Source organism: Diadema setosum, chromosome 15 (assembly GCF_964275005.1).
Source record: "Diadema setosum chromosome 15, eeDiaSeto1, whole genome shotgun sequence".
NCBI lineage: Eukaryota > Metazoa > Echinodermata > Echinoidea > Diadematoida > Diadematidae > Diadema > Diadema setosum.
In genome coordinates this window covers 14,123,359-14,138,152 of record NC_092699.1, presented here as the reverse complement: position 1 = coordinate 14,138,152, position 14,794 = coordinate 14,123,359, and the positions used below count along the sequence as shown (strand labels likewise).

The window sequence follows — 14,794 nt, the reverse complement described above, 5'->3', positions numbered from 1 at the left end:
AATATTCAAGTTGACACTGCCAGGATAAGGACTGAAATCTATTCTTCTTTTGAACCCACGACAAAGAATAATCTTTACTGTTCTCTACGTGTTCACTTTGTTATTCTTATATTTGAATGCTTCCGTCTATATTTTTTCCTAACTTCAATTAACTTTGATTTCCTTGTGTTCCTTTTCGTTATATTTTTTTTTGTTTTGTTCAACTATACACACAATTCACAACAAAGATTCCGAATATAAGTTTATCAATAGTCACATCGCAAGCAACCCGACCAGTACAGGCAGTTAGCCAATCAAACTTCACGTCGAAAGGACCCAAACAGGCAGCTGGCCAATCTCTTTTGATATGGCGAGTTACGATAAAGGCAGTTAGCCAATGATGTGTTTCTGGCCACGAGGATCAACAGGCATTTCTGCTAGAGACATATCGGTAACTTATTACAGTACGTGTCTGTGATGGTGTCTTTTTTGTAAGTTCCTGATTAAGCGGCATATTGTTTTAGCAAAAATATTAGGACACTGTTTGAATCGGGAGCGTTCAGTCTGGACCTGCGCGTGTTCCGACGCACACAGAACTCTAGATATCCACTCCAGCAAATCTGGCTCATTGTGACATAGGAGAGGAAGGAGAAGCATATCATTGTTGATAACAAGGCAAATTATTCAGAACTTCAGCAATTTATTTGTAAGTTCGTATACCTGCAGTCATGTCTCGAAAACTGTTTCTACTTTGCTTTGCCGTCACTGTCGGTTTGATTTTGCCGAACCTCCCGGGCTCCAGTGCAGGGGCGTGCGGCTGCCCTCCGCTGTGGACTGGTTTCCAAGGTGTGTGCTACAGGTAACAGGTTTATTCTTTGATTTCCATTTTTAGTGTCATAGTTGTGGGTCTTTCATTAGATTAAAAAAGTGGCAAATTCTTTGTATTCAATGGTAAAGCAGCACACCCTACTTGAAAAATTTCTGCAACCCTGCATTAGTATTTTGTCTCTTGGTGTGCTTGTTTGATTTTATGTTTGTGTATGTGAATGTGTTGTATTGTTGTTGCTGTTTTTAGGGTATTTTTTTTTTTTTTGCTTGTTTTGGGGGCAGAGGAGGAGAATAACCAGACGCAGACTATGCAGAATGAGTTGAAGCAAATGCATAATGATTCTTATTTTACCAGGGGTAAGGTTAAGGGGTTCGATGACATGCTGGAGAATTTAATCAAATAATGACCCGATTCTTGTACTGAATTTGGAAGCTCCACTTCAGTTCCCATTCTGCATCGTCAAGATATTAACCAAACTTTCGACATAAATTATCGTGATCGTCTTTGTAATAATACAAAAGGAGTACAATCTGAATTTTTCTTGGTAGTGACTGCAAAGATTTTTATTTCATTGATAAACTCAAAGTAAACAGTGCAACAAACGAACAGAAGGGTATAACGGTAGAGCTTGATATTCATGTAGTCCTGTTAACGTAGATAAAGAGTCTTATGTAACATCACTTGGTATTGTGCCTTGACGTACTTTAAGTGACAGAGTAGGACAAGTGAGTGCAGATAACAAAATTAAGACGGGGTTTTCCTCTAAATTAAGAAATAGTTCTGAGCCAAACTAATGCAGTAAATTGGGCAGGAAAGAAATAAGAGGGGGGAAAGACATTGATGAACCAAAAGTTAAGAAGAAAAGGGCATTCTTTCCCCGAAATTGTTTTCAAGTTTACACTGTAATCTAAACTAAGCATGAAACGCTTCAAAAAGGGTACCAATAAGTATTTCTATTTGAGCGGAATCTCTTCATGATTTGTGTTAAACGTTAACGTAACACGTTTTAAGCGTACGTGTAACGTCAAATTTTGCCCATGCATTTACCGCAAAGTACAGGTTTTGGGAAACGTTTTTAAAGCGTCAACGGACGTTACAAAATGAAACGTTCTTTACAAAACGTTTGTAAACGCTATCGGATGTTTCAATAAATATTCATATAGGCCATAATTTATGAATATTTTCGTAAGAAAATATTTGAAAACTGGTAGAAATAGATAAAAGACACTGAAATCATAAGTATTATGCTCGGTTCAAATTTTGTAACTGTAATAAAAGTGTACTTTTGTACGTTAAATAGTGTTATCGATGGTTATGAAGAGGTATTTTCCTATTTTAATAGGCTTAATTAAGTTGTGTGATGTAATCATAGTATAACCGTATCTTCACACATTACAACATTTTTGCCGAATATTATACAGATAAATGAGTTACAAATATAATGTAGTAGGTATAAGTGGTAGGACATCAGGAACAGGTAGGATAGGATTATATAGAATCAGGATTAGGGTACATTATTCAAGATTGTGCCCCTACCTATAATCTCATTAATAGATAGTATGCCCAGGCGATCCTTTATTATACCCATTTAAAACGTTTATAGGAAATTATAGACAGAGACAGAGACTAAGAATTCTTAAAACGTTTTTGAAAGTTTTTTTTTTTTTTTCTGGACATTCTACAGGGATAAACGTTTTAGAGGGACATGAAAGGTTTTCTTAACGTATAAGAGTTTTTTTTTTACAAATACTTAAAAAAGTTATTTAAAACATTTACCTAAATACTTAAAAAAAAAAGTTTGTAAGATTTTCACAAAACGTCCACCAGAAAGTTTCGAATACTTTTTAAAGGTTTTCTAACTTCTTTAACGTCAAAAACGTTTTCAGAAGAAAGTGAAAAATTGTGAAATTTTTGAATTGTTTTTAAACGTTTTATTATGATTTATTCAACGTCCATTTGAAACGTTTAAAATAAGTCGAAAACGTTCCACAATAGGACGTTCTGAAAACGTATTGCCAAAATGTCCAAACAACGACCTTAGAAATGCTTAAAGACCATTCAGGAAACGTGTAATTGTTAGCTGGGTGTATGCTTTACAGTCCACTGACTTTGATGTTCCATTCTCCAAACTGCTCCTCTAGAGAGTGTGGATGTGGAGACCAACGAAGTGGTTTTTTTATTTTAACAACATGAAATTAATCGTATTTCGGAGGAAATGTTAAAATCGTGTACGGATTTTGGTTATGATATTGTGCAGAACAAATACTTCAATGCATGTTCTTCTTTAAATACTTCTGTTATCAATGCCAGGGTATTGAAAAAAAAGAATACTTGTACATTACGAAAAGTTAACATTTGTCATCTAGCACAGTATTATGTGCATAATATTTTGTTCATTTAGCACTTGAATATCAATGTATTTTTCTTTCGGATTGGGTAATTATTGGTTAATGCGTAATCTTTACCTTTGAGAAGCATTTTAGAGTTAAAAGAGTACAATCCGCAATAATTTCACTATGTATTGTCAATATTTCAAGGGTAGAATAAAGTCTTCTAGTTCATTCAAGTCATATCTTGGTAATCGATACAATTGCTTATTTCTGTTGCAAAATTATTGGGAGTTTGTAATTCGTGAAATTTATTAGTGATATTTGTAAATTAATGTTTCCGCTATAATCTGTATTATTTCAATCTATTTTTTTTTTTTAGTTTGTGCTTATTTATTGAAATTATCCGGCGAAACTTACCCTTATAACTATAGCAAAGGCTAGTCAGACGAATGTATCATTTTCTTGGGGGGGGGGGGGTGGGAAAGATGATAATCTCATCAGGGTAAAAAAAATAAAAACAGAAAACACTGGAAGATTACCCCCTCAAAAAACAAAACAAAACAAAACAAAACAAAACAAAACAAAAATCACTGGATAAATTCTATCACATCAGCGTAATGCATTGAGTATGGCGAGGGGGGTGGGGGAGGAGGCAAAAAAAAGTTTTTTTTTTCCTTCTTCTTAAAGGTCCTAAAAGCAAGAAAATACCTACAAGTTTGAATATACAAATCCAGTGGCCTGCTGAATTAACTGAGAACGTCATAACTTTGCGCTCGATGCACATAATATAATATCAATTCTTATAGAAAGCCTACACGAAAAATGAGTAAGAAACTTTTTATACCTACCTGCTAATGTGCTGAAGCGCTTTTACGGTGTTGTAAATATTTTTTACCAGCAAGTGTCAAGTGGCAGGAGGTCAAAAAAAAATTACAGTCATACATATGCTAATTAATTCGGTTGCAGAATTTCTGGAAGTCTTTTATTCGCTGCAGTTTGATGCTTGATTTTTTCTTTTCAGACTCAAATTTGAATTTTTCTATATTCTAACAGAGTTTAAGTGTTGATTTAATGAAATTCAGATTTATCAATTCATTCGAGTAAGACGTTAATCACTTTCCATACACCTGGTGATATGATTACAAATGTAGGTGCTTGACTTCTGCTATAGGTACTTTTCAGCGGAAAGTGTGACGTGGCAGGAGGCCGAAAGACAATGCCAGTCATTTACGAAGCCATGCTGGGACGAGGACGCCACCACCGGTCAGCTAGGTCACCTTGTGTCCATTCACTCCCAGGAGGAGATGGATTTCCTCATCACTCTCTTCGAATCCATACGAAACAAACGGGTACGTATACCTTCAATGACAAACTTTACATCTCATTTCGCCTCTAACCCGTTGAGGACGGACTGATTTTGCTACAGCACGCATTTCCCATAGATGTAGTCGGGACTCGTTTTCAGCGGGTGAATTACTTTTGTGGGAAATGCTGGTGAAATTAATTTTGAATAAATCAAGCAGTAACAAAATTAACAAAAGATAGACAAAGAAGAAGGGAATTCAAACTTTGTATACAGAAATGAGATCACAACGAACTTTTGGATAAGTTGTGAATGACTCCTCATAAGATTTATTGTGATTCATATGTTTTGGAAATATTTGTTTTAATTTAATATCTAGGTCCATGTTATGACAGGCTGACATTAAAACATGTCTGTAGTATAACATTGACTTCAATTATTTTTTTAACATAGTATACAACGTAGTGAGTAAATTTGAACATGCATAATATGAATAAAGACACTAGGACAAAATAATAACAGTAATCTCCTGTCTATGATTTACTAAAAAAATGGTAATAATAACACACACACATGCATTCTGCGAAAAAAGAGTATGGGAGAAAAAGAAATGAGACAGTTTGTTAATAATACAAAATCAGAAGAAACTAGAAATTAGAACTTGAAAATCTAACACTGTCCAAATTAAGTATCATTTTAATAGCAATTTTTAAGTAATTACAAATATTTATCATGGAACGTTTTCTACAATTATTTGTGACTGAGTTCATTTAAAAATCAAATGACCGTACTTTTGACATCCCATGCACACACACACACACACACACACACAAACACACGCGCACACACACAAAATCGCTGTAACTTTCGGTGAAGAACTGTTTTGATTCATTTACTCTCAAACATAATATAAAATTTTATTTAACATGAGTCCTGGCTTTCCGCAGGTCCGCTAGACTGGTATTTGTTCTCAACTTCGCGTGCGTAAACTTGAATGCATACGCAGATATGTGTGTGTTTCTGTTTGTGTTCGAAAGTACATGTATCGCCTTTTTTTTTTACATCTTAGAGGAAGACAAAAGGGCTCGTTAAAAGAAATGTGACATCCCTGTGCGTATGGTGCATTTTTCATTTTCAGTTTCAAAGTTTATCTTCATGCCTTTTAAAGAAGTAATACATTGTGATAACACAAAATATGTACCATGCACAAAAAGACAGAATTTTTAATTCTCCCAAAATGTATTTGTAATATGCAATAAAGCTAATCTCTTAATTTATTTACTTTCTCTTCTTTTAACCTGAAATCAACAGTTCTCCGGTCGACAAATGGTCTGGATTGGACTGAATGATTTGGAGTCTGAGGGTTCCTTTGAATGGAGTGACGGTTCGGATGTCAATTACACCTTCTGGTACACGGACCGACCAAACAACTATAATAATGAACAACACTGCGTGGAATATGACGTGGCTAGGGACTACAGGTGGAACGATTTGCAGTGTAACCCTTCTACCGTGAATAACGAATGGCTTATTGGAGGTTTTGTCTGCAAGCTAGGGCAATGGCTTTAATTTCTGGGCTTTATAACGAAGGAGGTGCTGTTTTAGGAGATGAAATCAGAATCTCTCCTCAGAACATTGCATGCTCTGCACGTGGCGCGAAGAAGTTATGCACTCTATCGCAGGTATGGATATTATGAATTTGACTATCAAAAAAAAAAATAGATCGCCGTAATGTTTTAAATGATGCAAAATTTCTCAGTCACAACAAAAAAGAAAAAACTACCAAACAGCAGGTAGCTACTCCCTTTTTTTATTTGCGGAGGTGATTAAATTGTGTGTGTGTGTTTCAGTGTCCAAAGTAGAGGACAAGGGGGAAAAAATCAGTAAAAAAATCGAAACTTTATTTTATTTCATTTCATTCATGACATTTTCACCACGGATAAAAATGCCTAATCAGCAAAAGCTGTTTTCATTGGGGCCGTGGATCAATGTACATAAATCATGTTAACAGGATAGGAAATGTTTTAGATAAAAACAAACAATAACATCAACATTTGTTGCACTACGTTAACAGAGTGATAAGTGAACATAATGATTTTCGTAACACAAATCTTCACAATTACAGATTGTACACAAATATAACAAAATATAAATTATAACAGATTGATATCTAACATTTTAACTCTTAACGCTGCTTTAAAAATGCAAACATTCACAACAACCAATTACTCAGTCCAGAATATTTAGCATGTCAATGCCAAACCGGGCGAACGTATTGATAATCATTAGAATTTCAATATATCAAAGGTATTGGATGTTTTTTTTTTTTTTTTTTAAAGTAGTACTCTAGTATATCTTTTTTTTTTCACTGATATATCAACTTCCCATGGTTTTTCAGACTTTGATAGGACACTTCTTATAAACTTCCATGTAGAACGCAAATTGTATGTAAGATGCAACTCATCTCCTGTGCGTATTATTAAATGCTGACCTCATTAAACATGACTTCGTGTACTTGTAATGTTTTCTCACTGATGTATCATATCTAGCATAAAATCTAACACTGCGAGACCAAAATTAATGAGAGTGAGCTTGAGATAATAGTTCATGCAAGTTGAAATAGTGAGACAACAGTTAAATACAATATACTGTGTACTATTACATGCACACAAATAAATTGTAGATATAATTTTATATAATATATATATATATACTAAGTGTTACCAAAAAACATTTCCCACTTTTGATCCTTAATAGTTCAAAAACTATAATTATATCATATAACACTGACATTGATATGAGCAATAGCTGAATATTGTACAACTTTGTTGGAGGTAATCTAATAATGATAGCATAAATCAGTTTCATTATATTCAAGATTACTTTTTAAGTTAGGTTTCAGATTTTGCTCTGTTATCAACCCACTGTAAAAATATTTCTTTTTTTACAGGGGTCAATTGGTGTGTATGGGAGACAGTCTGTGGTTAACACCCTGACAATGGTCCTGAACAATGGCCAGGATTGGAAAGCTCTATTACATATCAGAAATTCTACTACCACAGCTAGTCTTTATTCATCCTGAAATGTAGGGTATACAAGCACATGAAAACATGTGCTTATTATTTTCATGTGCATGCATTTTACCCTTTTACCATGAATTCAAACTAGCAGTGCCCAGGGCAATCAGTCATGAATTATCAATAAAGAACTCATGTGCCTTGGAGCAAGAGTCCAGAAGCCTAGTCAGCAGAGCTCTGAATAGGTGGTATTCGTGTTATTCATGCCTATTGTTCAGGGGCATTGTAAGAACACACACACATACACGTCTTTGGTTCTTGTGTAAAGTTCAATTTTGTACAGAGGGTTCAAAGTTGACCAAAATCTGGAACTTAACTTTAGAATTAATCATGGATTTAACGAAACTGATTCGTGCTCTCATCTTCAAATCACCTCCAAATAAATTGTACCCTATTCAGCTATTACTCATATCACTGACAGTGTTATCTGATGTATAGTTTTCGAACTATTAAGGATTAAAAGTGGGAAATGTTTTTGTGACACCTAGTATTCATATTGTATATAATATATATATACATATATATATATATATATATATGACCGTGCACCACAAAACGAACAAAAAGTCGCACACACTGATTTTGTGTGGAGACTGGAAATAGGTGAAATGGGTCAACCTAACCCATCTTGACTTTTTCATATTTTCTGAAGGAGTAAGTCTTCTTCTACATTATGTTGCAATTTGGGATCATAAAATGGGCAGGAAAGTGTGATTTTTAGCAGTTTATCTTGAACTTTTTTGGTAGAATAGTGTGATAAGGTGTGTTTTTAGAGTCCCCTTTTCATTTCTGAAAAACCTTGAACACACTCTTCACTTTAAATTCAAATAACTTTTGAAAGGATGATGTTACTGCTTTGAAAGTTGGCATCAATTATGAACAGAATGTGTTGATACGGCACTCTCAATTTCAGTTTAATTTGATAATCCCTTCATTGTTGTTACTCTGGTGATTTACATCCTGTTTTTGTCCCATTCGTTGCACAGCCAGCACGGCTTGGTACAGATTTAGCGCTCGAATAGACACTTCACTTCAGAGCCTCTTTTCTCAGTTCACACTTTTCCTGCGTGTGTGTTTTCTTTCCAATATTTACATAGGTTAGGAGAGTCCGTTTGATTTGAGTTATACATTATTTTAAAGCTTAAAGTCTGCTCTTTTAGAAAATGCTCTTTAACAAAAATTTCATGTCTGGCGACTTTCTGTGCGTTTTGTGATGCAGGGTCACATATATAATTCTAGCAGTATTCATTAATACACATATACATGTATATAGATACACATTTATTTTGTGCATTACAAAAGCAACAAAAACTCGCCAGGCATGGATTGTTAGTAAAGGGCAGATTCTGAAAGAGCAGACTCTAAGCTTTAAAATGATGTACAACTAAATCCAAATGGACTCTCCTAACCTATCGAAATGTTGGAAAGAAAGCAGACACTCTGGAAAAGTGTGAATTGAGAAAAGAGGCTCTAAAGTACAGGGTCTATTAAAACCGTGCTAGCTGTGCGATGAAATTGACCAAAAAAAAAAAAAAAAAAAAAAAAACCCGCACAATTTTAACCACCAGAGCAATAAACAGCAATGAAGGGATTATAATATTAAGCTGAAGGTGAGCATGTTGTATTAATATATTCTGTCCATGGTTCCAACTTTCAATGTAGTAGCATTATCCTGTCAAAAGTTATTAGAGTTGAAAGTGGAGAGGGTTCAAAGGATATTCAAATAATGAAAAGGGGCCTCTAAGACATACTTGACCTCACTACTTTACAAAAAAAAAAAGTTGTAGAAAAACTTTCCCATTCATTTTATGATCCCAACTTAGAAATAATGTAGAAGAAGGACAACTCTTTCAGAAAACAATATAAAAAAACTCCAGATTGACTTGGTTGATCACGTTTAAGGGGCCCTTTAACGTCTGATGGAGTCTACGTTTATCGCTTGTGGATTTATACTTTGGATTACAGTAACCTGAGTGTGCCCATTGCAGTGATTTATTCATCAGTGCATCGAACACCATCTTTGGACATAATCTAGGAAATTACATGGAACTTGTGATTATGACGGTAACACATGTAAGTGATTACATTATCATTGTACTGAAGTAATTGTGTTTTAATTATACTGATTGACAGGTCTGTACACTTAGTATCATTGTTACTAAACCACCTGAACATTAGTTTATTGGTTCTTGTGCTATCATTCTCAGTGTGATTTTGGTAGGAGCACAGTAGGTATTGGGTGCTTGCGTTTCCGTGGTGCCATATATTTCGCGTGTTTCACTCATTTGAGGCCTCGTCGCCGATTTGGCCGATGTTAGGAATCACCACAAGATTATTGATATCAAGGTACACTGAGAGACATAGGCGCCGGAAGTGGGGGGGGGGGGGGGCAAAACTCATTTTTGCCCCCATAAAAGCCCCCTCCCCCCCCCCTAAAAAAAGTAATAAAAATGAATAAATAAATAAATAAACAAAAATAAATAAATAAATAAACAAAAATTAATAATAATAAATATATATATATATATATATATATATATATATAATACAAATAGGGAAATTTATTAGCTAAGACTAGTAATTCTAACTCTCATAAATGTTTAGACACTCATTTTTCGTTGCGTGTGAGCAGATTATCTCAACCGCATTCAACGGTAACCGTTGCAGTTTTTAGAGGCCTTTGGCTATGGAAAATCGTGTAAATATCTAAATGCTAGCTTTAAGCAATGGCGGATTTAGAGGCGGGCACAACTGGTCCATGCCAACCCTCCTTTTGAAGCAAGTTTTTTTTGAAAATTCTTCTTTGTGTTGTAATTTTTATACGTGCGCCCACCCCCCCCCCTTTGAGAAAAAAAAAATCCATACGTCCCACTTCCACCGATAGTTGTTACTAAGGTGACACCTGACGTAGGTAGTGCTCCCGGAAAATAGGTTTAACCACCGCCCCCCCCCCCCTTCTTAATTTCCAAAGCGAAAAAATATAGCTACAAACGGCAGTTTTTGGACTGTAAAAATATCAATGTCAAAATTTTCAAGCTCGCTCGCTCCGCTCGCTCACATTCAATCGCTATGCCATTCTCCTGATGTTGCTGCCAGTAATTGCCAGCAGATGCGCCCGGTGCGTCCCCCCCCCCCCTTAATTTCCAAAGCGAAAAAAGTATAGCTACAAACGGCAGTTTTTATACTGTAAAATGTCAAAATTTTCAAGCTCGCTCGCATTGATCTTTATGCTATTGCAAAAGAGATTGTTACTGCCAGTAATTGCCAGCAGTTGCGCCTGGGCCGCCCCCCCCCCCCCACCTTAATTTCCAAAGCGAAAAAAAAAATATATATAGCAACAAATGGCAGTTTGGGGACTGTAAAATGTCAAAATTTTCAAGCTCGCTCGCTTTGATCGTTCGCATTATTTTAATCGTTATGCCATTCTCCTAACGTTGCTGCCAGTAATTGCCAGCAGTTGAGCCCGGTGCGCCTCCCCCTTAATTTCCAAAACGAAACACATAGCTACGAACGGCAGTTTTTGGACTGTAGAATGTCAAAATTTCAAGCTCGCTCGCTTCGCTCGCTCGCATTTAATCGTTATGCCATTCTCCTAACGTTGTTGCCAGTAATTGCCAGCAGTTGATCCCGGTGTGCCTCACCCTTAATTTCCAAAGCGAAAAACATAATATTAAACGGCAGTTGGGGGACTGTAAAATGTCAAAATTTTCAAGCTCGCTCGCTTCGCTCGCTCGCATTGAATCGTTATGCCATTCTCCTAATGTTGCTGCCAGTAATTGCCAGCAGTTGCGCCCCGTGCGCCCCCCTCAATTTCCAAAGCAAAAGATATAGCTACAAACGGCAGTTTTGGGACTGTAAAATGTCAAAATTTTCAAGCTCGCTCGCATTTTATTGTTATGCAATTCTCCTGATGTTGCTGACAGTAATTTGTCGTTTCACACCGTCATTCCATAATCCATGTAAGGAAAACTTACAATGTTGCTCAATGACTGCGTTGTTGAATGTATCACATTCCGTAATGTACAGCGCACGCACACACGCACAAGCATACACACCCTCAAAATTACTTTTCCATAAGGTGCCCCCCTCACAATGTGTCGACCCACGGTACGCCACTGTACAAAATGTGTGTGTGTGTGTGTGTGTGTGTGTGTGTGTGTGTGTGTATGTGTATATTGTGTAGTATGGTCTATTGTGAGCCCCCTCCAATATTTGCCCCCCCCCCCCCCCTCCCAATCCAAAACTGCTTCCGGCGCGCCTGCTGAGAGGTGCCTAATGTCAATAGGGAAAACAAAATATAAGTTCGCTATTGAGAGACTAATCGCTGTAATAGACCGTATATACTCTAAAAACATACACTGACATTTGTTAAACACACAAGCACACACATTCCACCGACACACACATTGTTAATAGACATTTTGTACATAATATTATACAATATGTATATACGTACAAACATGTATGTATATAATATCATGTGACCGTGCATCACAAAACCAACAAAAAGTCGCATCCCTTGATTTTACGTGAGGACTGGACTCAGCATAACTTGCATGTTCCCTCACCATGTCTTTTGTTAGTCACATTAATACCACAGAAGCATGCAAGTTATGCTGAGTCGAGGGGAAGGTGCATTCAAATGTCTTTCGTTAATCATTTCAGTACTTTAGCAATGATTGACAGATGAGGTCATCTCAGGAATATTGGTTTGGAAGGATTTTTTGTTGGCGTTCCCAAGTAATCTGAAAAAAAAAATAGAAGAAAAAATCGTTAAAAAAATATATGGAACATGTTTCTAGATATTCGTTTCACCGCAAAAGTGAGGTTGAGGGTATCATAAATCAACACAAATCAACATGCATTTGGATTTCAGGGGCCCTTTAAGATGACTACGTCCAGTCGATGCGTGAATGTTAATCCAGCAAAAAATGTCCAGCTAGAAATCCAGCCAGTCACCGCTTCGATGTAGCAATGTCCATTGACATGAAAATGGAATCGGTCACCAATGTACGTGATTCAGTTCTCCGCAGGCAATATGTCTCCCTGGCCTTATTTCCACAAATATAGCAGGTCAGGTAACACAGGACTGACTATAGCAAGTCTCTTTTCAGCTTTTCAGAGGAGACATGTTTGGTACTCTGCCTACTCCAGTTCAGTGTGGCGTATAGGTCCCTTACCCTTTCTTGAAGGTTCGGTCATTCTCTCCAACCTGGGGCTACATACTTGTGATTTCAAGAGCCTTCCAGGTTTCAGATACCCTAACTGACTGTCAAGCTCTGCATAACCTGATACCTGAAAATAACTACCAATCACACTGGGCTACAAGTAGAGTGTACGTATTGCATCACTTAGCCAAATATGTAGGCACTTCCTGGAGCATTCAAGATTGGGTGCGCTGGGACACTGTGTTCTTTCCAGTAGGGTTATGCGTATTCAATGTAAATATTATTAGAGATATACATGCCTCCCATAGAATTGTCTAATTCGGTAGAAATATATTGTGGAACGTGTGGAAAAAATCATCATTTCAAATGTGTTATTAAATGTGCCAATAAACATGAAATTCTCATAATTATGCAAGTTATTATGTAACAACTAAATTTTTGAAAGAATTTTTAATTCTCCTAGCACTGCATTTTGTGGTACAAAAGTTTTACCTGAGAGGTATGTTTCTTGGGTCAAAAGAAAATGATTCACCTGAAGAGACAAACTGTCTCTATCAGTCCAAGCAAGTACCCTGTGAGGGATAAACCTGAAATACCCTCTCAGGGCTATTCAGCGGCTCAACGAAGCGTTGCGAGCGTTATCTCTCTTCTCGTTGCCGGTGTCACAGGCGATCCGTTTCGGGTTCAGGGGGAATCGATATACTGGCCGAATTCAGTCGATTGGTTCCGCCGGAACGAATATACCGCACAATAGGCAGTACGCAGAAACGTTCCGCAACCGCCGATCCTATCCGGGTTGTGCGAGTAGGCCTCATTAAAAACAAAATAGTATCTGCTTATTGTGGATGCCTATACCAAACCACAAAAAAAAAAATGTAAAAAAGCTATTTATTCATTTCTTCAATAATATTAATGACAAACCCATGTTTACGTTCTGATGTCCTTTAACTGAATTATATTATAGCCTCGTACTTAAATTGCGCTCGAACAAGTGGCGCGAAGTAATAAATTACTGTACAATGTATTAGCTAAATTGCATGCACACATACGTTCATCTGGAGCTGTTGCACAGACAGTATGATGCGATTAGCCTTTATTTACATAAAACTTCAAAGAATAGTTCAACGAAAGAGCATGATAATACTGTAGTTATACATTTATAAGAGACTGCTTAAAGTGGGAAAGAAGAGAAAGGGAGGTTTTGCTTGAAATGGCTGAGGTATCCAAAAAAGAGCGATTCTAATAAAGTGTGGGACCCACACTTTATTACGATCGCTTTGTTTTACTTTGTTTTTGGATGTTTCAGTCATTCCAAACCCAATTTCCATCAAATAAACTTTGAATTCCTCTTAAAATGGTATGCTCTGTACCATATCGTAAGCGTTTTCTTGGTATCTCGCAAAAAGTTAAAAGCCCAATTCTCATCTCCACCAATGCTGTACCATCCCTTTAAACAGAAGATCTGTTTGGGGGCCGCAGTCACTATCATGAAAAGGGAAGGCGTTCAAGATTAAATGGATGGTACATTATTGACTGAGATGGGGGTTCAGGTTTCCAACTAAACAAAAAATCAACAAATAGATAATAAGAAACCTGCAATATAAAAGAGCATTCAATTCTTTCAGGAATTCAAAGTTCATTTGATACAATTTGCTTCAAATTGCTGATATATATGCATAAACAAAGAGGCCCTAGCTAAAGGATGGACCACCTTATCTGCCCACTACACATGTATTTTTTTTTTTCAGTCCAAACCGATTTTGTATAATGTACTTTGAATTTCTCTTAGAATCGTACGTGCTCTCTAATATTTCATATAGTCCAAGAGCATTAGGTCAAAATAGGCTAAAACCTGGACATTTCTGGTAACCTGATTTTTTTTTTTCAGGATAGGTCCAGAAATATGTGTAGAATAACATACTTAAAGTCCTCATAAATCCTCCTTGAGCGTTTTCCGCAATCCAAGATGGCGTCCAAAATGGCCGCCATTTCCTGAAATTCTTCTAACTTTTCAACCAGGGAATCAAAATACAAAATTTATGTGTCTAAATATAAGTTTAGAAGCATGAAGAACTCAATAAAATACATATTAAGAGATGTTTAAACAC

At 36.4% G+C, this 14,794-nt stretch overlaps 1 protein-coding gene across 1 annotated transcript; it reads left to right on the top strand.

Moving 5' to 3' along the window:
* The first annotated feature begins 684 nt into the window (after positions 1–684).
* On the top strand, positions 685–6,010 carry LOC140239010 (echinoidin-like). The gene is made up of 3 exons (XM_072318908.1): positions 685–838; positions 4,310–4,487; positions 5,753–6,010. Exons 1-3 carry the CDS (start codon positions 708–710, stop codon positions 6,008–6,010), a joined length of 567 nt encoding a protein of 188 aa, XP_072175009.1. The 5' UTR covers positions 685–707.
* Positions 6,011–14,794: the final 8,784 nt, after the last annotated feature.

Excerpts from the sequence above, each read along its gene's own strand:
- LOC140239010 (XM_072318908.1), top strand. The coding sequence starts at position 708 with ATGTCTCGAAAACTGTTTCTACTTTGCTTTGCCGTCACTGTCGGTTTG. Across the intron at positions 839-4,309 it reads TTCCAAGGTGTGTGCTACAG|GTACTTTTCAGCGGAAAGTG; the intron begins GTAACAGGTTTA and ends CTTCTGCTATAG. Across the intron at positions 4,488-5,752 it reads AATCCATACGAAACAAACGG|TTCTCCGGTCGACAAATGGT; the intron begins GTACGTATACCT and ends TGAAATCAACAG.